Source organism: Impatiens glandulifera, chromosome 3 (genome assembly GCF_907164915.1).
Source record: "Impatiens glandulifera chromosome 3, dImpGla2.1, whole genome shotgun sequence".
Lineage (NCBI taxonomy): Eukaryota > Viridiplantae > Streptophyta > Magnoliopsida > Ericales > Balsaminaceae > Impatiens > Impatiens glandulifera.
In genome coordinates, this window is record NC_061864.1 from 3397595 (window position 1) to 3421742 (window position 24148).

General features: G+C 27.9%; 3 protein-coding genes across 3 annotated transcripts; all 3 read left to right on the forward strand.

The window, feature by feature from the left end:
- The first annotated feature begins 12084 nt into the window (after positions 1–12084).
- LOC124928907 (cytochrome P450 CYP82D47-like) lies at positions 12085–14120 on the forward strand. The gene is made up of 2 exons (XM_047469159.1): positions 12085–12864; positions 13397–14120. The coding sequence occupies exons 1-2, from the start codon at positions 12085–12087 to the stop codon at positions 14018–14020; spliced, it is 1404 nt and encodes a 467-aa protein (XP_047325115.1). The 3' UTR covers positions 14021–14120.
- Positions 14121–19981: 5861 nt separating this feature from the next.
- On the forward strand, positions 19982–20576 carry LOC124928908 (cytochrome P450 82A2-like). The gene is made up of 2 exons (XM_047469160.1): positions 19982–20420; positions 20566–20576. Exons 1-2 carry the CDS (start codon positions 19982–19984, stop codon positions 20574–20576), a joined length of 450 nt encoding a protein of 149 aa, XP_047325116.1.
- Positions 20549–22186, forward strand: LOC124932356 (cytochrome P450 82A1-like). The gene is made up of 2 exons (XM_047472976.1): positions 20549–20980; positions 21535–22186. The coding sequence occupies exons 1-2, from the start codon at positions 20582–20584 to the stop codon at positions 22156–22158; spliced, it is 1023 nt and encodes a 340-aa protein (XP_047328932.1). The 5' UTR covers positions 20549–20581; the 3' UTR covers positions 22159–22186.
- The last annotated feature ends 1962 nt before the right edge of the window (positions 22187–24148 follow it).

Here is a 24148-nt window from a genome sequence, read left to right on the forward strand (position 1 = left end):
TAAGTTATACTGAAATCAAGGTAAGGTAAATGTATGCATTTTTTGCATACCAAAATCAAGGTAAGTTAAAGGTATGCATTTTTTCATACCGAAATTTTCGATAATGTATAAGGTATACCATACCAACCCACTCCTAGGTAGGACTTAGTCATTTTAGGCAAATGTATTAAACATATTAACGATGCCCGAATATCTCTACTAAAATAAAATAAACACAAATTAAAAGATTTAAAATGTGATGTGAATACCTGATTTAAATAGTAAATTTATATATTTAAAATTTTATCTTCAACAAGATCTCGTTCAATATAAATAATTATAGTATTTGTTAAAAACTTTCTTTCACCTTATTTCATTGAACATTTTTCACATGTTTTATAGCTGAATCATCTATTAATCAAATTATAATTTGATGACTTGTTTGTTTCAACTATTCTGAAACACAATTAAAAAATAGATGACATATTTTAAAAATTCTTATTACAATAAACATCAATTTTATAATGCTGGTGTTGGAATCTCAAATAATGCATTTCTTGTTCACTAAAATCGTTTGGATGATATTTTTCAGCCAATTTATAAATATTTCAAATTTTAAATAATTTAAATTATCTTTACGTTCTAAAACATAATTAAGGTCTTGTTCGTTTGAGGTTATTCAAATAAGCATCACCCAAAACCATCTTATTACTCACCTTTTATTCATCATATCACTCAATTCATTACAAAAAAATACCCTATATTTTAAATTATTATTTTTTATTTTATCATTATATATTAATATCATTTAAGTCATTTTTACCCCCAAAAAAAAATCTCCACCTCATTAAAATCACCACTCATTATTATTTTCTAAATAACCAATTTATTTGGATAATCCATCCATAACATTCACATGCTAAAGTCAAGATTATATTTACTTTTTACTATAATTTGAATAATTCTCATAATTTTGTGTTTCATATAAAGTGTGAAAATAAATTCAAACAAAATATCTCAAAGTTCTTTAATGGACACAACATACTTCTCCACTTAAAGAAAAGAAGTAAATGATCTATTTATCCTCCACTTAAAAAAAACATATATATATTTTATATTATAAAAGAAATAATTGTGGAGAGAATTTGAGAGAATAACTAAATAATTTGATTGGCTAAAAAAAAAATTCTCTCATTTATCTAATTTCCTCATATTTTTTTTTATAACTAAATAAGAAATGAGGTAATGTCACGTTATTCTTTTCCTTAAATTTTTTCCATTGTCACCTCTCTATATTTTAGTTTATATATATAATGAGAGAAATGATTGAAAGTATTATTGACTGAAAAAATAACAAAATTTCTCTCTATTCTTCTTTTCTCATCCTTTATCTTTTTTTAACCAGTAATATAAGTAATATAGTGACATATCATTTTTTTTCTCAAATTCTCTCCCTATCACTCAAAAAAAATTACCCAGGCCTATATCTCACCCACAGCAAATTAATTAAGATGAGAAAAAAATTATATATATTTTGCTCAAGGAAAGACATTGGTGTCTATATATAAATAGCTGCTACAAGTTGATGAATATTCTGAAGATGCATTCCTCCTAAAAACCTACTAGTCACGATTTCCATGGATTTCTCTTCTTTTGATCTTGTGAGCTTTTCAATAGACTAGCATTATTTGTTATACTAATTTTGTCTCTTTATTATTTCTTAAAAGGGCCCGCGTTCCAAATTCTTGGTGCTGGAGTTCATCGTCAACTTAATAAACCACCCGAACCACGCGGAGCATGGCCTGTGCTGGGTCACCTCCTGCTTTTCCGAGGTGCCAAGCATTTCCACATAACATTGTCTGAGATGGCAGACAAATATGGCCCAATTTTCAGCATCCGTCTTGGACTTCGCCGGGCAATTGTGGTTAGCAATTGAGAGTTGGCCAAAGAACTGTCCACCACTCATGACCTAGCCGTGGCATCGCGTCCTCAAATGCTAGCTGCAGACCACTTGACAACTATGCCATGTTTGCCTTTGCATTATGAATGATATGTATCGGACAATTACAATCATTGAAAGTTCTACGATTTCTCTACAACCAAATAGTGCACCAAAAAATAACTGGGATGGTAACCCAACTATGTATGTCTACCATATAAGCCACATCAATCCAAATTGTTTAGCAACTACTCAAAGACTCAGGTATCACTCAATGAATCTCAATAATACTGCACAAAAGACTTCAAATACTAGTCATTTATCGACAATGCAAAAGTACGTGAGTTGTCGATTCAACTTCTTTGTGATATATACAACTAGCCATAATACAACATTTTTTCATGCAAATATCATCCCGTTAGAATTTCACCATGAATAACACTTCATCCAAAGACGAGATCTTGGATGAAATATTTGACTCTTAAAGTTTTTTTAAACAAAAATTATATGGAATCATCTTAGCGAACAACTTGTAAAAATGTCTTACATGAAAACTATACATATCTTATTAACGCATAATATTTTGTTTAGACGATAACACTTTTTTGTGTCCTATAAAAAAGTAAAACTCTAAAATAAAGTCTTGAATATGATAAACTCTATTTATTTTCATAAATAAATTAATTCAATTAAGATATTTAGAACAGATATGTTAGTTATGTATGATTATATTAAAATTAATAACTATATTATTAACCAATTTTAAAATTTTTATTTATTTTTCATTTGACTGTAGGGAGATAATAAATAAATATATAAGAAAAGTTAAGAAAATATGTTGGAGTTAAGAAGATGATTAGTTTATATTGAATTAATAAAATAAAATAAAATAAATTTAATTTAAGTAACCCTAATTAACCTGAATTCAACCCAACCTAACCCAACCTAACCCAACCCAACCCAACCCAACCCAACCTAACCTAACCCAACCCAACCCAACCCAATCCAACCCAAATTAACTTACACAAATTAATATTTTGGAGTTGGATTAAGGTTTAATCAACCCAAACTATAATTACCCCTACTTAATATTATGGAGCCTCATAAACAAGGGGAAAGGGTGGAGCTACGTTGCGACAGTGGTGGATTGTAACCCTCATAATATATATATATATATATATATATATATTTAGAAAGAAAAATAATAAAATCAATGAAAGATTCAACAAAAGTAAGTCCACAAATCAACGTGGCATGACATGTGGGTAAGAGAGGGAAATTTTTCAAAATGTCTCGAAACGCTTATTTCAGGTCCCGAAACAGATTCTTAATATCCCGAAACGATCATTTCAGGACCCGAAATGAGCGCTTTCAGGACGTGGGGACAACCTGACAGGTCACGTCGAATTCGTGGACCTACTTTCGTTGAATCTTTCGTTGAGTTTATAATTCCTCATTTAGAAAATACAACTTTGTCCTGTTGGCTCTTAGTAGTCAGTGATTAAACTATTATTTATTTTTACATTTATATGATAATTATATATTAATTTTTTTTATTAATTTTAATATAATTAATAATATAAATACTTATAAAAAAGATTAAAATAATAATTTATATAAATATAAAGATAAAATAATCTTATATTTCTTAATTTTAAATTAATTTAAAATTATTTCAAAAATTATTTAAAATAATATAAATTAATATTAAATAAGTTAAAATAGTTATATTCATTTAGTTCGGTAATTAAATAAATAATTTGATATATTATTTATTCTTCCAAATCGATTTATAGACATTAATATTTTATAATCGTCTTCTTGAGTGTCTATTCGTTTGATAATCGGTTTTTTCAAAAATTTAGTATTTTTATTTTTATTTTTATGTTTTATTTTCTTTTTCTTATTTTATCTCAAAACTAGACTGAAATCTACTAAATTGAACTTTTATATTTTTTTATATAGTTAGTTGTTCTTTTTTAAAGCTTAATTAATTTAATTTCTTACATTTTCTTAACCTAATTTTATATAATTATCTTTTATTAGATTTTATTTATTTATTTTATTTTAGTAAGGATATTTGTGATTTGATTAATATGTTACTTATTACCGTATTAGTATAATACCTATAAATTTTTTCAGTCCAAAGAAAAAAAAGTCTAATTCACGTGACAGTGAATATAAATATTTCCCCCCAAAATACTAAGGCAGGTTTTCAAGTTCAAGTTCTTCCGTCTCTATCCAGTTCTTTTGATAGTGGGTCAAGTTCATTAGGCTTTAGTTGAATTTTTAATAATATTTGTGAAATCTTTTTCGTGATTATGCTTCTATATTTTGTGTTTGCAAAAACAGTTATATGTTTAACTTTTTTTTATGTGAAATTTTTTAATTTTGTGCACAAAATTTGAAGTAAATGAAAATTTGGTTTATTAAGTTGTCAAATTAAAAATATGTCAAATTTATTCATTTAAAACAAATTGATGAATTATTGGCCACACAATCTAGATTTAAGAATGAAAGCGACACCCGATTTAACGTGGTATCCAGCAAAAGTGCTGATTAATCCACGGGCAGAGCCACTGAAAAATATTCCACTATAATCGTTAACACGGATTACAGATACTCAATAGTTCAAGAGAAAACTAACACCCAAGCCCTTTATTTATAGGGTCAGGTCAAGACATTTTTCTTGCTCACTTCTTATGTGGGACAAACACCAAAAAAAACATTCTAGGCAAAGAAACCAACAATTATATATATATATATATATATATATATATATATATATATATATATATATATATATATATATATATATATATATATATATATATATATATATATATATATATATATATATATATATATGTTAGGATCGGGGACGCCCTTGGAGGACCAGGGTGTTCCGGTTTTGAAGGGTGACCGCTTACAACAACACAACACACTATGGTGATAGTCCGGTTAGAGACTATAATCGTTCTCAGCACTTCGCAAACTGTCACAGACTCTTGAACTGGGTTCAAGGGCGGAAATGTCTGTTTCAGTCTGAAGCAACGTATACGACTTAGATGATGTTTAAGAGAAGTCGGTTTTAGAAATATGAGTGGATCGGTTTTTAATCTAGGGAGTAAGATTGTTTTGGTTTGTGGTTAGGTTAAGTGAGTAAGCAGTAAATAAAGGAAATAACACGAGACAAGATTTTTTATGGATGTTCGGAGCAAACCCTCCTACGTCACCCCTTCTTCTCAGGTTATGAGAAGGATCTCCACTAACCTTCAAAGTTACAACAGTTACACAGTTGGTCGAGCCTTAACTCACTACTCGCCGGTTACACCAACTCACTCTTGATGTAATACAATAACACAACACTATAATAGCTTTCGGTTAATGACACAACGGTTTTGAGTCGCGCGTGAGATTTCTTTATCTCTCTAAGATTTTCGTAACTTGTCATTAATGAGGTCGCTTCGTCTTCCTTTTATAGTGAAGATCGTTCCAACGGTCGATTTCTTCTCTCACCGTGGGATTGGTTGATCTAAAGTCACGCCGGTGCAGAGAGGTTGCTTGCACGTTTCACCTTCCTCAACACTTGGCAATCATGCAGGCGCTTCTGAAGAAAAGATGACGTAACCGGTCGGCAGATTCGAACACGTGTCAGGCATGCACCCTCCGACTGTCGAAGTCGGATCAGTAAATCATCATTGTTTTTCTCGCATGCTTCTGATCGGATCTCATCTTCTTTTATCTCTTCGAGACACGTCTATTTCGTCATATTACGTCATCTCTGCAAATTGTATTTTCCGGTTGATTCTTACACAGTATAGTCCGGCTGAGATGTAGACTTGTCTCTGCTAGCCGGTCTCTTGAGAAAGTTAAAACCGGTTCCTCTTGATCTTTACTTGATCATTTGGAGCTGGATTTCTTTGAAGTGTTCTTCAGCCGGTTTGTGATGCTCCAGCCGGTTTGTGCAATTCAATCTGTTCCTGCATATAGAAGTTAATAGTTGTTTAGTTTTTCTGGCCGGTTCCAAAAATTAACCTTACTTAATTTTTCTATCAATTTCTCCTTTTTTGATTATTTAGAATAAATATTCAAAAATTGTAATGTATGGCCGGTTTGAAAATTAACTTACTTAATTTTTCTATCAATATATATATTTATATATTTATATTGTTTTAAAAAATGTATGTAGATTAAAAATGAAAAAGAAAATATTTAAGCACAATCACAAGACGTGACATAAAAAAACATAAAAACATTTCTAAATAAATAAGTTATCGAGCTTACAATTTTTTAAGAATAACGAGTAACTCTACGACGGACTCTATCTAATTTTTGAAACGAATATACATTACTCAATATTCATATTTAATATTGAAGAAATTTTTAAAACTTGTTGTTCATTGTGATTTTTAAATAATATTCACACATAATCAAATATTATTTTACTATTCTATTATCAATTATATCACTTAATTTAGTAATCGAAATAATAAAATACACTAAAAATTTCAATATTAATAAAAAAAACTTATTTTATCATTATATATTATTTATTTTAGATCTTCTTTATTCAAAATATATTTTTTTTTCAAAATTTATACCAAATAAGATTTTGAAATATTTTACAGATTATTTAATTAATCCTATACCGAACAAGTATGAATAAAAATAAAATATTGAATTTCAAGATATCTATATTTGTGCACGAAAATTTAAAAAAATAGGAAAAAAAATGAGTACAACACAATTAATTTCACTTTTTTTTTATTAGAAAACAATTATTTAAAATGAATTATTTTAAATTCCTTGTATATTTTTAATTAAATTTAATAAAAATAAAATAAGAATATTTTGTACGATATTTTTTAAAATTTATTCTGGAAAGTAAGTAAATATATGAGAGAGTTAAATATTTTTGTTTTTTAAAAGACCTACGAGTTCGATAACATATTAAGTAATATTTTATAATTTTTTTTTTATTTCATGTTTTCGTTGTTATGCTTAAATGATTTTAATTATTTTTAATATACATGAACATTTTAAAAAATAATGAATTAAATTATATAATAGTTAAAAATTTTAAATAATAGTGTTGTAATAAAAATATATATTTCTTAAACTTAAAAATAATTAGAAACTGAGTTTATTAAAAAAATCAAACATAATTTAATTCACTTTAATTAATCAAATAATTTAATTCATTAATTAACTTACTAAAATATTTTATATTTAAAAAATATATATAGTTTATAATTATATAAAAAATTAGAAAGCTAAACTCAAACTCGACCAACTAATAAAGGTAATTTAGTGCATAAAAGTTCAAACATCGTCCCTTATTTAAACTAGCATGTATCTCGCACGAGTAATAATATAAAAAATCGTGAAAAAAATATTACGGTAAAATTTTTATGGGCGGGTCAACCCAAAATCCGACACAAGTATCCATTTACTCTCACATATATCCAAATTAACCACAGCTCTCGACCCGACAATCCGGACACTTTAAAAATTAAGCATCATTATATATATAGATAACTCAAACATTATTTCATTTTTTTCTAAATATTCACATTAGTTAATATATTAACCAAAATACTAAAATACTCCTTATTTTCAATTTTATTATTTTATTATATATATATATATCTAAAAAAAAAACATTATCATCTTCTCAAAATCATTATAAATTTAAAACACTTATCGACGCTACAAGACTAACATTATTTTTAATTTTTGTTTCTCATGACTTTTAATCTATATTTTTTTTAATTTTAATAACAAAATGTTTTTGTCATTCTTTATCTTCTAGCTCAACATTATTTGATATTTTATTTATTTTATTTATTTTATTTATTTATTTTTATTATTTTTTATAAGAAGATGTCTGTTGTTTTTCTTGGACATGCCCTACTATTCAGTGTATGGATAGCAGTTGGCTGCATTTCCACATCCAAGAAAGGACCACCTTTGAATTCCATACATTACAAAAAATTGATGAATTTTTGTTTTCTTTAGAAAGGATTGATGTATTATGGAGAATTGACAATGGTGATTTTTACCTTTTATCATTTTATTTTTAAAAAAATATATATTGCCAATTCTTTTGAAACATGTTCACTATAATATTTATTTATAAAGTAAGACTTTTCGAGTTGATTTACGAAAGTCTACCGTGCCTATGAGTTAGCCGCTTGGGCAGACGGACATGATTTTATTAGGTTAAATAAAATATTTTTTATTTTTTTATTTAAAATACTTCACTAATTTATAAATAAAACCAAAATTTAATATGAATAATGAACCTATATATTATTTTTCATGATATAAGAAACTAAGTGAGAAAAAAGAACATAAATAAATAGAGTTTTCAAATATATCTCTGTTAATTTTTTCTAATAGAGATTTAAAATATATTTGATTGCTTGTTTATTTGAAAAGTAAAAATTTGAGCTTAACATTTTAAGTAGATTCATGTTTGGATATAAACTAATTGAGGACCTCTATAGTTTTATATATAATAAACTTGAGCCTTAAGAGATTTTTTGGTTATGATCAAATCCCTCGTAAAGACAGAGACTAATCACTCTAAACATACCATTCTCCCTATAAATAAGATTTTGATTAGAACTAAGAAAAATATATTCCTATCAAGGGATTATATATACTCTTTTAACATTTGGAAATATTTTGTTTTTTTTATAAATATGTATTTATTTAAGTTATTTTTAAAAACATAATTTATTCTAAATCAATATTCGAATTATATATTTAACAAATTATATATATATATATATATATATATATATATATATATATATATATATATATATATATATATATATATTATCAATTATTTCCCATTTGACAATTCATCTGCGGGCAAGTCTATTAGTGTATGGATATCAAATTTTCACCATGGAAGTGTGTGGATATCAATTTTAAACATTTCCATCCACTATGTCAAGTATCCTTGATAGAAAATTATTTTGGAAGACTTTAATTCCTATTTGGTAACTAACTTTTAATTTTTCTTATTTTAAATTTATGGACGTTGGACATTTGGACTATTTGAATGCGATAAACATGTGAAAAAAAAAAAAAATTCACAACAAATCAACAAAAATAGACTTAAACTTATTATTTATCCCATCTTCTAGTCTAACGGCAACAAGAGATGTATATTCTCAGCCTCTTTCAAGTCCTGAATTCGAGTCCGTCATGTGACAAATTCTGCGCTTAATTAAATGATTAAGTGAAACTCAACATTAAAAAAAAATAAAAAAAATAATTTAAATTTTAACAAATAAATTCAAGAAATGTCGTAACAAAACGGGTAACCCCTCAATCTCAGACCCTTCTTTTTATAAAAATGAAAATATTTTAGGAAACTTAATACTTTTTACAAGGATTATATATTTAACTAATTAAACTAATACTTATATTAAATATAATACAAATTTTTGTATATTTATAATATAACATTAAAAAAATAGAAAGGTAAATAAATATTATGAACACATTTTATTTTGTTTTCGCATACCCATAAATTTCGGAGTTGTTCAGTGCAGCCCTATGTATGGGGTTAGTTAGATTTAATTCAAATAATTAGTTATTGAGATAAATACTTATATTTTTAATTAAATATTTTATTTATATTTTTCCCAAAAAAATATTTTATTTACATTAACAATATATTATTTTATAGTGTTTAAAATTTGTTTAATTATTAAAAATGGTTAAAGTTTGATAACTAATCGACTCCACCATAGTGGTCGACCTAAGATATTGAAGTATCGCGAATTCATGGTTGTTTGATGTCATTCTAACCTAAGATATTGAATTATTGCGAATTCATAGTTGTTTGATGTTATTCTAACCTAAGATATTGAAATATCGCAAATTCATGGTTGTTTGATGTCATTCTAGTTCTTTTTAAATAAAAATAAAATAAGTTTGATTACCATTTGAATAATTGTACAAAATATAAGATAATATTATTGATTTATTTAATTACTGGAAATATCAAAAAAAAAATTGTACATAAACAATGAAGGTTATTATTAATTCCATGATTTATCAATTATATATTTGATAACGTCTTTGATGGAAATGCACCACAGCAGTAAACAACAAATGCGGAATTTATCCTACGTTTGGCAACACTTTCTCAAACCATTTAAACCTGTGAGGAAGCTAACAAATAGGTATGCAAAATGCAATCAACACAGCCCTAAAACAATGAGTAACACACCAAGCAAGCACACACAAACAACACAGAATTTTAGCGTGGAAAACCCCTCAATGGGTAAAAACCACGGGACACCTAGTGCCGCTTAAAATCCACTATCACCAGTAAGAGAGCAATACAAAAGTCTTCTCTAAACAATACTGGAGGCATACAAATTCATAATACCCTTGGAAACATACACATCAAGGATATAGAAACAATCAAAGAACAAGAAAGGAAGAATATCACCAAAAACAATTGTTATTGTTCCGGCAATGAAACCCCGACCTCCAAACCTCAGAATCCGATCTCCACCGTCCAGAATGTTGGCCCAGAAGCTGTGAAGCTGCTGTCCAAAATTAAGACGATCCAACGGTGCAAACTTCGGCAATCATCAAAACACTAAAGCTGCTGGAACTTGAAGTTTTTCTCTCTTTTCTTTCTTGATTTTCTCTCTCTTTCTTTTGCTCTTATTTCTTGCAAAAGAAGCTTTCCCCCTTTTATATTACTCCCAAATAAGTGAATTAGTGGGGGCCTAAGACAGGGGCGGAGCCAAGTGCAAGCTGGCCCGGGCTGTAGCCCGGGGAGCCTTATGTATTTTATCAATAACGACGGTAAATTACCGTCGTTATTGGTTGTTTTCCGTCGCTAATATGTTATTTTTCGTCGCTAAAAGTCATTAGTGACAGCAAACTATAAAACTAGCCCGGATAGATTTTTTTAATAAAAAATTAGCCCGGGTAGTTTTCAAATCCTGGCTTCGCCCCTGGCCTAAGATGGGCTTATTTGCTGGACTTTTCCTCATGGACTAAGGAAACAAAAAAAACCCAACCGTCTTTTTTTCTAGACATCCTGATTGAAATTTACATTAGTTGATTATCAATTTCTGTTTTTTTAATTACAATTAAACTCATAAGTTTGTCCTATTTTATATTTATAAAATTTTAATATTTCTTTTTAAAATGTAAGCCGTTTTCAATAACCACATACCAATAAAAATTAGGAATATCAAGGACAAATATTACCGGTACAAATCATGATAAAATTACAAAATAATGAAAAACGTCACTTCACAAAAACATAAAATGGATCAAATTAAAACATTTTAGAAAAATTAAATTCGATACTGATCATATCCTTATTAGTGTAAAGACTGTCATTTTTCTTTTGAGCTTCATAATTCACGTTAGCTTTATTTTTTTCTTGTATTTGTGCTTCTTTACCTTCATTTTGACGTTGCAGTCTTGCTTGCACCGAAATTCTTGATCCCATCCCATCTCGTAAGTATTTTGTGTTTTTCTAATATTCGATGAATCTACTCCCTTAAGCTTTCAGAAACACGTGCAGGGCCTCATACTCATAATCAATTTTGTCATTTCAAGTTTAATCATTGGTGTTCCGAGTTTGTTCGCTCGAGTTTCATTCTAATTTTTTACATATTAAATTCTAACAAATATTTAATTAATAATTTAAGTCAAATAATTCAATTTCTTAATTATAACACAATATTTTTAAAATTTATAATAAAAAAAATCATTTAAATATCCCAAATATTCCAAATTTAAAAGAGATAAGATCATAGTAATACTCACTTTTCTTAAAATGATTAGTCAAGAAAAAAAATAACAAAACTTTCTATAAAAAGCTATATACTACAACTCTAATTCGTTCATGCTAGAAGTATTCAGTACTCCCAAATCATACAGTCATGATTTCCAGTGATTATTTTTCCTCACTTGATCTTGTAATTAGCTCTTCAATAGCAGGATCGTTATTTATTTTAGTATTGTCCCTCTATTATTTTATCTTCCTTGGTGGTGCTGGAGCTCAACATAAGTTTAATAAAACGCCCGAACCAAGCGGAGCATGGCCTGTGCTGGGTCACCTCCGTCTTTTCCGAGGTCCCAAACTCTTCCACATAACATTGTCTGAGATGGCCGACAAATATGGCCCAATTTTCAGCATCCGTCTTGGACTTCGCCGGGCGATTGTGGTTAGCAATTGGGAGTTGGCCAAAGAACTGTCCACCACTCACGACCTAGCCGTGGCATCACGTCCTCAAAGGCTAGCAGCAAAGCATTTAGGGTACAACTATGCCATGTTTGCTTTCTCCCCCTACGGGTCGTATTGGCGTGAGATTCGGAAATTTGTTTCCATGGAGTTGTTGTCTGCTCGTCGACTCAACTTGCTCGGGCACATAAGGGTGTCCGAGACAAGAGCGTCAATCCAACAACTCTACAAGTTCTGGGAGGATAAAAGAGATGACTTCACTTTGAACACTCATACTAGTGGTGTCTTAGTGGAGATGGGGAGATGGATATCGGACTTGTCCACAAACGTGATCTTTATGATGATCTTTGGAAAAAGATATTCCGGAGATGATCATGATAAGGAGGAAGCTCGAAAGTGTCAAATGATTTTTAAAAAGTTCATATATTTGACTCGTACAAATGTGATGAGAGACATGATACCGTGGCTTGGATGGTTAGATATAGGAGGTCACGAGAAGTCCATGAAAGATACATCAAAAGAATACGATAATCTTTTGAGGCAGTGGTTAGAAGAGCACCGTGATGGACGAATGCACAGTAAAGCTCATGGCAAGGGGGTCGAACAAGATTTTATGGATGTGATGATTTCAAAGCTTAAAGATACAGATATAAATGGTATAAATGGTTATGACGCTGATACTATTAACAAAGCAACATGTTCGGTATGCACTAATACTTTTCTAATCAATGTTTATATAAAATTATTGAGAAAAAAACACAACATATACAAAACACTCTATTCTGCTAAGCTATAATTGAAAGGCTAAATAAATCATTCCATTAGTTTAATTAAAATTTATGTTATACAAATGTCAAAATTTATGAATAGAAGAATGATAATATAGAGAAAGGAGTTGGATACTTTTTATTTTTATTTTTAAAAATATCAACATTATTTTTTTAATTAAATATTTTTAGTAAACAACTGTTAACATAAACTATATGTCAAAAAAATTACAAACTAATTCAGTTTATATAAAAGTCATGAATCAAACAAAAACAAACAAACATAACAAGTGAAATTATAAAGAATTTTATAAATAAGCTGAATCAAACTACGTTGATGTTTTGAGTTCATGAAAATATATTTGTGTTCTTGCATTTTTTGGCCCAAATATATAATTTATGAACTTTTTTAGGATCAAGTATAATGACTTAATGAAATGTATATATATAAATTACATGGTTTTATAGATTTTGAATATTGGGGGAGTAGACACGATCACCACCATGCTTACATGGACTATTTCCTTACTGATGAACCATCGCCATGTGTTGATGAAAGTTGAGGAAGAATTGGACATCCATGTGGGCAAAGGAAGGCTCGTGGAGGAGTCTGATATTCCCAACTTGGTATACCTCCAAGCTGTTATGAAGGAATCCCTAAGGCTATATCCACCGGCTCCACTAGGAGGCCCAAGAGAAGTCACACAAGATTGTGTTGTGGGGGGCTATCATGTGGCGGCAGGGACAAGACTTTTCTTTAACATATGGAAACTCCAACGCGATCCTAAGATATGGCCCGAACCACTAGAGTTTCGACCAGAGAGGTTCATGACTACCCGTAAAAATCTAGATGTTCGCGGCCAGAATTTTGAGTTTATTCCTTTTGGCAGTGGTAGGAGAGTGTGCCCTGGAATAAACCTTGGCATGCAAATGGGACACTTGGTCTTAGCTAGCTTGTTGCAATCTTTTCAGCTCTTGAATCCTAACAATAAGCCTACAGATATGACTATGATTGAAGGAACAACAATATCCAAAGCTACCCCTCTTGAAATTATCATCACTCCCAAACTTTCAAACAATTTTTATATGTGACTCTCTACATAAAGCTCAAAAGATGAATGACTTGGTCTTTATATTTGTAAGTTGAAATGTTTGTTATTAATTGAAATACTTTCATGTTTATGTTATTATTTAGTTGAATTTGTAACAAAAATTACATATGTTGACACTTAAAAATGAATTTATCGGCGTATATATTTAACCTTATAACCGACAAGTAAGAAGTTTACTGACACAAAACTGTCAATTAGGTAACCCGTAAAAGATTTACCGACATAAGATTTTTCGCCGATAAAATAAGCAAAAAAAAACTATATTATATATTATTAACTGCTAACTTGGATTAATCTATTACATATGATTCAATATTCAGATAATAATAATTTTCTTCATATGAAAGTTAAACTCCAAATTATGTTTAAAAATTGCAAAATATAAATAAGAATAAATGTGAAATCTTTTAGTCTAGCTTCTTAATTCCTCGATTACAAATCTTATTATAACACTAGAAAACTTCATAATTACCTTTTGATATAAAACTTTAAAGTTAAAAAATTAGACAATACAAAATAAAAAAATCAACTATCTCATATGATTATATCCCTTATCAAACTTTGTTTTAATCGCCACAAAGATTCCAATAATAATCTAAAACAAAATATTTAAAATATCATTCTTGTCCTCTTAAACATGTAAATTACCACAATCATACAAAATGACATATATTATCAATTCATGTCAAAATGTCAACACTAGTGTAGACAACTTGACTTAGATTTCTGGTATTGTACTGATGGTGTGGATATCAGACTTGACAACAAAACGTGATCCTTAGAATGAAGCTCGAAAGTGTCAAAGAAATTTACTTAAGTTCATTCATTTGATTGGTGCAAATGTGGTAGGGGACTTCATAACATGGTTTCGATGGTTAAATATATTTTAAGTTAAATCAATGAAATAAAATCATTTCAGTTTATAATTAAGATGTATAAGTTAAATCAATGAAACAAATTTAGCTTTAACATAAGATGTATTGTGGTTTTCTTTAAACTATGTATTTTTATTTTTTTATGTAAGTAAGAAGATGTCATTGTTTTCTTTTAAGGTGCTTTGGGCCCTAGGGAGGGGTGGTTCGGTGGGCTTACATGCACTTACTAGGGAAAGGCCCGACTATTCAGTGTATGGAGTATGTACAGAAGTTAGCTGCATTTCCACATCCAAGAAAGGACCACCTTTGAATTCCATATATTACAAAAAAAAAATTTAAAAATTTGATGAATTTTTGTTTTCTTTAGAAAGGATTGATGTATTATGGAGAATTGATAATGGTGATTTTTACCTCTTATCATTTTATTTTAAAAAATTATACTGCCAATTCTTTATACATATTTATTTATAAAGTGAGACTTTTCGAGTTGATTTATCGTAAGTCCAGCAAGTTTTATGACAATCGGACATGACTTTATTAGTCCAAATTAAATACTTTTTATTTTATTATTTAAAATATTTCACTAATTTATTTATAAAAACAAAAATTAATATGAATAATGAACCTATTATTGTTCATGATATAAGAAACAGAGTGAGAAAAAAGAACATAAATAAATAGAGCTTTCAAATATATCTTTGCTCATTTTTTCAAATAGAGATTTAAAATATATTTGATTGGTTGTTTATTTGAAAACTGAAAATTTGAGTTAACATTTAAGTAGATTCATTTTTTTGATATAAACTAATTGAAACCTCTATGGTTTTATATATAATATAAAAAAAAATTGACCTACAAGAGTTAAAACGTATAATCATTTAATCAGGTGCAGAATTTGTTGACAGAATCGAACACGATACATCTTAAGAAGGTTGGAATATCCACATTTTATTTTCGTTTAGTTTGAATAGGGAATTATAATAAACTTGCTTAAAAGATTGTTTTGGTTATGATCAAATCCTTCACGTAAAGACAGACTGGATCACTCTAAACATATCATTCTCTCTTTAAATATTATTTTATTTATAGCTCAGAAAAATGTATTCCAATCAAGGATGTACTTTTTTACCATTTGAAAATATTTTATTTTATAAAAATATATTTATTTAAGTTATTATTAAAAATATAATTTATTCTAAATCAATATTCGAATTAAATATTTAAAAAAACATTATATAAATTTAAGGGCAAATTATTTAGATGGCCCTCTAATTACTACGATTGCTCACTTTTGTTCCTTAAATTATTTTTTGAAACAAATCGCCCTTCAACTTTTAGAAATATCATCTTCCGTCAACTTTTTGGTTAAATATAACAGTTTAAACTTAAAATATTTTTTTTATATATTATCTTTAATTATTATATATATATATATAGTTATTAAATGCTTATATATATAATATTTATATAATATTATAATATATATATATCTTTTATTATTAATTCTTATATAATTTATCTATATAAAAAAGATTTAAAAATTATATAAATATAAAAATTAATAATAAAAGATATATATTATAATATTATATATATATATATACAAATATAAAAAGTAATAATTAAAGATAATATATAAACAATTTATTTTAAACTTAAACCGTTATATTTAACCAAAAAGTTGACGGAAGGGCCATTGGTACCTTTTTAAAAGTTGAAGGGGCAATTTGTTTTAAAAATAATGGACAAATTACTTAGGTGACCCTCTAATTACTACAATCGCTCACTTTTAACAACTTTTAGAAAGGTCATCAATGGCCCTTCCATTAACTTTTTGGTTAAATATAACGGTTTAAATTTAAAATATTTTTTTTTATATATTATCTTTAATTATTATTTTTTATATTTGTATATATATATATATTTTATTATTAATTTTTATATATTTTATCTATATAAAAGAGATTTAATAATTATATAAATATAAAAATTAATAATAAAAGATATATATATATTATAATATTATATATATATACAAATATAAAAAGTAATAATTAAAGATAATATATAAAAAAAAAATTATTTAAACTTAAACCGTTATAAAAGTTGATGGGAGGGTCATTAGTAACCTTTCTAAAAATTGAAGGGGCGATTTATTTTAAAAAATAATTTGAGGGTCGAAAGTGAGCGATCGTAGTAATTAGAGGGACGGAAATGTAATTTGTCAAAAAATAATTTAAGGACCGAAATTGAGTAATTAGAGGGGACATGTAATTTGCCGTAAATTTAATTGTTTCCCAATTTGACAATTCATTTGGGGCACGTCTATTCTCTATTCGTAGTAGATATCAAATTTTAAACATGGAAGTGGGTGGATATCAATTTTAAACATTTCCATACACTATGTCAATATCCTTGGTAGAAAATTTGGAAGACTTTAATTCCTATTTGGTAACTATCTTTTTATTTTTCTTATTTTAAATTTATGAATGTTGTTGGACAGTTGGACTATTTGAATGAGATGAACATATGAAATAAAAAAAAAAAACTTCACAAGAAATCAACAATTATTTTTGACTTAAACTTACTACTTTTCCGTCGCTTAATAATACTAATTTACAATTTTGACAACAAGTTAAGAAAAAATGTCTTCTCAAAACTGGTAACTTTAGGCTTGAAATTTTGCGATCTAAATTGACATGGTTCATAATTAGAGCAAGACAACCAATACAACCATATAGGGTCCCTCAATTTATTCCCAGTCAAATTTATAAAAAAAATACCTTAAGAACGTTGAAACTTAAGACTTCTTAGAAAATATTAAACATTTAATCAACTAAAATAATTACTTATATTAAATATAATACAAAATTTTTAATTTTTACATTATAATATGAAAAATAACAAGTTAAATAAAAATTATGAACATTTATTTTTTCACAAAAGGCCCCAAATTCTGGGGCTGGGGTTAGTTAGATTTAATTCAAATAATATTATTGAGATAAATATTTATATTTAATTAAATCTCTTTTTTACACTAACAATATATTATTTTATAGTATTTAAAATGAGTTTAATTATTCAAAATAAGTTTGATTACGACTCCACCAAAATGTTTTAGAGGAAAAATCGACATAATAGATTAAAATGTTACGGATTTATAGGTGTGGGGTGTCATTCTAATAAATTTGATACCATTTAAATAATTGTATAAAATATAAGGATAATATTGTTATTTTATTTAATTACTGGAAATATCCAAGAAACAATGTATATAGACAGTGAAGGTTTTTAATTCCCTGATCTATCAATATAATTGATATTTGATATCCTCTTTTCTATTAGATATCCTGATTGAAATTTACATTAGTTGATCATCCATTTATCCATTTTTAAAAAAATTAAATGAATAAAATTGTCCTATTTTATATTTATAAAATTTTAATATCTCTTTTATAAATTTAAGTCCTTTTCCATGAGCCACGTCACAATAAAAATTAAAAATCCCAAGGAAAATATTACCGAGTTTTAAAATGAAATATCTCAAATTCAATAAAATAAACTACAAGATAATGAAAAACATCATCATGTCCAAGAAAACATAAAATGGATAGAATCAAAACATTTTAAAAGAACTAAATTCCCTATTAGAGTAAAGATCTGTTTTATCTTTCTAGCTTTATAATTCACATTAGTGTAAAGCTTGTCTGTTTCTATTTTTGTTTGTATTTGTGCTCTTTACCTTCATTTTCACGTGGTAGTCACGCCTGCACCAAAATTTTTGAGCAAATTTCATCTCATAAATAGTTTGTCTTCTCTAATAATTCGATTAGTCTACTCTTTCGAGCTTTCAGAAGCACGTGCAGGGCCGTAATACTTATCATCAATCTTGTAATCTCAAGTTTTCTCATAGTGTTCCGACGAAAGTTCGCTCGAGTTTGATTCGAAATTTTTTAATATTAAATTTCAACAAATATTTAATTAAAAAATTTAACACAAAAAATTTAATTTCTTAATTATATCATAATATTTTTTTAATTTATAATAAAAAAATTCATTTTAAAAGATTCAATTCATACGACCATGATTTTTTCATTATTAAATATTGAATTATCACACAATATTTGAATTTATAATGAAATTTTTATTTAAATATTCGTTTTAAAAGAGATAAGATCATAGTCATGCTCAATCTATATATGTATATATAATGCTTAATTTTTAAATTGTCCGGATTGCCGGGTCGAGAGCTGTGGTTAATTTGTATATATATGTGATAGTAAATGAATATTTGAGTTAAATTATGGGTTGACCCGTCCATAAACATAAAACGGTTAAAAATAAAATTAAAAATGTTATAGGTATGGTTCAAACTTGCAACCTTACAAAATAAGTACAATCTTTAACCAAATAGGCTAATAACATTTTATATTTTAAATTAAACACCAAATTTGATGAAAACGGTGGTTCATCAATAGTTTTTAACCCGTCGTCATTCTCTTTGGACTATACGTTATAGATTTCAATATTATTAGTGAACAATAATAGAAGAATTCCATCATATTTATAGAAATATGAGACATAATTCATATGGATATAGTATGTCTCGTCTAGGCTACTTTAATAGTAGTCTTTACATTTTTCCTTTCACTCGTAATATGGGGAAGAAAGTGGACTCTAGATGTCAAATTAATTGAGTTGGGATCAAACTGTATCAAATGTTCTAAAGATAGTTCTGCAATGTGATATTAAAAATAGATATTTACAACGGTTAAAAATAAAATTAAAAATGCTATCACATTTTTACTGTAATATTTTATCACAGTTTAGTTTTTTATATTAGTGCACGGGGTATATATATATATATATATATATATATATATATATATATATATATATATATATATATATATATATATATATATATATATATATATATATATATATATATATATATATATATATATATATATATATATATATATGATATTTTCTATGAAAAGTTATATATTACAACTCTAATACATTCATGCTAGAAATATTCAGTACTCCCAAATCATACAGCCATGATTTCCATTGATTTTTTTTCCTCACCTGATCTTGTTAAATCTTCAATAGCGGGCTCGTTATTTATTTTAGTATTGTCGACCCTCTATTATTTCCTCTTCCTGGGTGGTGCTGGAGCTCAACATAAGCTTAATAAAACGCCCGAACCAAGCGGAGCATGGCCTGTGCTGGGTCACCTCCGTCTTTTCCGAGGTCCCAAACTTTTCCACGTAACATTGTCTGAGATGGCCGACAAATATGGCCCAATTTTCAGCATCCGTCTTGGACTTCGTCGGGCGATTGTGGTTAGCAATTGGGAGTTGGCCAAAGAACTGTCCACCACTCACGACCTAGCCGTGGCATCACGTCCTCAAATGCTAGCAGCAAAGCACCTGGGGTACAACTATGCCATGTTTGCTTTCTCCCCCTACGGGTCGTATTGGCGTCAGATTCGAAAATGTGTGTCCTTGGAGTTGTTGTCTGCTCGTCGACTCAACTTGCTTGGACACATAAGGGTGTCCGAGACAAGAGCATCAATCAAACAACTCTATAAGTTGTGGGAGGATAAAAGATATCATGACTTCACTTTGAACATTCATACTAGTGGTGTCTTAGTGGAGATGAGGAGATGGATATTGGACTTGACCACAAACGTGATCTTTATGATGATCTTTGGAAAAAGATATTCGGGAGATGATCTTGATAAGGAGGAAGCTCGAAAGTGTCAAATGATTTTTAAAAAGTTCATATATTTGTCTGGTGCAAATGTGATGGGAGACATGATACCATGGCTTGGATGGTTAGATATAAGAGGTCATAAGAAGTCAATGAAAAAAACATCAAAAGATTACGATAATCTTTTGAAGCAGTGGCTAGAAGAGCACCATGATCGACGGATGTCCAATAAAGCTAATGGCAAGGGGGTCGAACAAGATTTTATGGATGTGATGATTTCAATGCTTAAAGATACAGATATAGATGTTTACGACGTTGATACAATTAACAAAGCAACATGTTCGGTATGTACTCATTATACTTTTTTTAATCAATGTTTATATAAACAACACAACATATACAAAAAAAAAAAAATAAATAAACTCTCCTCTACTAAAATATAATTGAATGGCTAAATAAATCATTCCATTAGTTTAATTAAAATTAATATGAAATGTTTTTATACATATTTATCAAAAAAAAAATTATAAATGGAGAGAGAAAGGAGCTGGATACTTTTTAATTTTGTTTAAAAAAATATCAAATTACTTTTTTCAGTAAACAACTGTTAACATAAATGATATGTCAAAAAAATTACAAACTAATTCTGTTTATATAAAAATCATGAATCAAACAAAACAAACAAACATAAAACAAGGGAAATTATAAAGAATTTTATAATTAAGCTGAATCAAACTAAGCTGATATTTTGAACTTTTTGATAAAAATGAAATATGATTTGAGTTCATGAAAATATATTTGTGTTTTTGCAAGTTTTGGCCCAAGTATATAATTTTGAACTTTTTTAGGATCAAGTATGAATGTATGATGTATATATATAAATTATATGGTTTTATAGATTTTGAATATTGGGGGAGTAGACACGACCGCCACCATGCTTACATGGACTATTTCCTTACTGATGAACCATCGCCGTGTGTTGATGAAAGTTGAGGAAGAATTGGACATCCATGTGGGCAAAGGAAGGATCGTGGAGGAGTCTGATATTCCCAACTTGGTATACCTCCAAGCTGTTATGAAAGAATCGCTAAGGCTATATCCACCGGCTCCACTAGGAGGCCCAAGAGAAGTCACACAAGATTGTGTTGTGGGAGGCTATCATGTGGCGGCAGGGACAAAACTTTTCTTTAACATATGGAAACTCCAACGCGATCCTAAGATATGGTCAGAACCACTAGAGTTTCGACCAGAGAGGTTCATGACTACTCATAAAAATCTAGATGTTCGCGGCCAGAATTTTGAGTTGATTCCTTTTGGCAGTGGTAGGAGAGTGTGCCCTGGAATAAACCTTAGCATGCAAATGGGACACTTGGTATTAGCTAGCTTGTTGCAATCTTTTCAGCTCTCGAATCCTAACCACGAGCCTATAGATATGACTATGATTGAAGGATTGACAATATCCAAAGCTACCCCTCTTCAAATTATCATCACTCCCAAACTTTCAAACAATCTTTATATGTGACTCAATATAATGAATGACTCCGTCTTTATACTTGTAAGTTAAAATGTGTGTTATAAATTGAAATACTTTTATGTTATTTAATTGAATTTGTAACTCTATTTTAAGATATACAACAAAAATCACATATGCCGACACTTAAAAATGAATTTATCAACGTATATATTCAACTTTACTGACACAAAAACTGTCCATCAGGAGAACAGTAAAAATTTATCGACATATGATCTCTGATAAAATAAACAAGAAAAAATATTATATATTATTAACTCTACTCACTTGGATTAATCTATTACATATAATTCATATTCAGATAATAATAATTTTCTACCGATCAAAGTTAAATTCCAAATAATGTTTAAAAATTGCAAAATATAAATAAGAATAAAGATGAAATCTTTAAGTCTAGCTTGTTAATTCCTTCTATGACAAATTTTATTCTAGCACTAGGAAACTTCATAATTGTTTTTTGATATAAAACTTTAAAGTTAAAAAATTAGACAATACAAAATAAAAAATCAACTATCTCATATGATTATATCCCTTATCGAACTTTGTTTTAATCACCACGAAGATACCAAATTATCTAAAACTAGATATTAAAAATATTGTTCTTGTCCTCTTAAACATGTCAATCACCACAATCATACAAAATAACATATATTATCAGTTCATATTAAAACTGGTATATTATTTCTGACTAATTTTTTTACCACTGCAATGTTCATTGAAAAGATTCTTGAATTAATATTCTTATTAATTTTACAGAGAAGTAGAAAATAGAAATAAGTTACCTATAAAGATGATCATATATTTTGTTTATTCAAATCTCAAACCTTAACTCAAACACAAAATATTAATTTAGGTAAGTTAATTCAATTTAAATTAAATTTTAATTGAATTGAGTTTGAATTTAATTTAATTTTGGTTGGATTAAGTTTACCAAATTACTCAAATAAAATAATTTGTATTTCAGAATTTCTACTCTATTCCTACTTTGTCTCTCCTCCCGGCTCTATACTACCCTCCATTATCTCATCTCTCATTATCATCATCCTCATCCTCTCAATTATAAATATAATAATAATTTTCTAATATATATATATATATATATATATATATATATATAATTTTGAAATATAAATATGTTAATGAATCAGATGAGATTAAAGGCAAGAATGTTGAAAGAATAAAAAATATATTAAACAGATAAAAAAGTGTTAAACATTTTAAAGATAGAATCAAATAAGGTTAATGGATCACATACTTATTACACATGCTAAAATATTGTAGATGAGTTAAACACATGTACTAAAAGACAGGTTAAACATAACAAAATGAGTGAAATGGACTAAAAACATATTAAATAAGACAAAATGTGTTAAACGAAAAAAAAAAACGTACATATTAAATTAATCAAAGATGTGTTTAACGGATATAACAGGTCAAATATTTGTTAAATGAGTTTAAAATGTATTAATTGAGACAAAAATATATTAAACGGGTCAAAAATATGTTAAATTGATTAAAAAAATGTTAAACGGAATTAGTTTGGTTTCCCAATCAATATCCGCCTCACCCCAACTCATAATCAACTCATATTAGAAAATAATATGAATTAAATTATGGGTTGAATAAGTTTAATTTTGGTTGAATATGAGTTGGGTAATTTGAGTTAGGTTTACTCATTTGTTCACTCATACGCATTGGTCAAATCCAATCATTCATTCTTTTTTAGCCAAATAATTTACCAAAAAATAATAACATATTCAAAATGTCATATTTATGGCCTCAATCCAATTTTAACTAACACTGCTCAGATATTAGGCATACCGATAGAATTCAATCATTGTTAAAGAAGACTCCAATTAAGATTGTTTTTAAACTAAGACGACAACACATATTGATATGAATAATATAATCAATGTTTAAGATAATATTGTTAAACTAACACTACATTATTACATATAGATAATAAAACAAAAACAAAATC

What these genes read in the sequence shown, in the direction of transcription:
- LOC124932356 (XM_047472976.1), top strand. Translation starts at nt 20,582, where the DNA reads ATGAGGAGATGGATATTGGACTTGACCACAAACGTGATCTTTATGATG. An exon ending in TTAACAAAGCAACATGTTCG is followed by an intron (nt 20,981 to 21,534) that starts GTATGTACTCAT and finishes ATGGTTTTATAG; the next exon opens with ATTTTGAATATTGGGGGAGT.
- LOC124928908 (XM_047469160.1), top strand. Translation starts at nt 19,982, where the DNA reads ATGATTTCCATTGATTTTTTTTCCTCACCTGATCTTGTTAAATCTTCA.
- LOC124928907 (XM_047469159.1), top strand. Translation starts at nt 12,085, where the DNA reads ATGGCCGACAAATATGGCCCAATTTTCAGCATCCGTCTTGGACTTCGC. An exon ending in TTAACAAAGCAACATGTTCG is followed by an intron (nt 12,865 to 13,396) that starts GTATGCACTAAT and finishes ATGGTTTTATAG; the next exon opens with ATTTTGAATATTGGGGGAGT.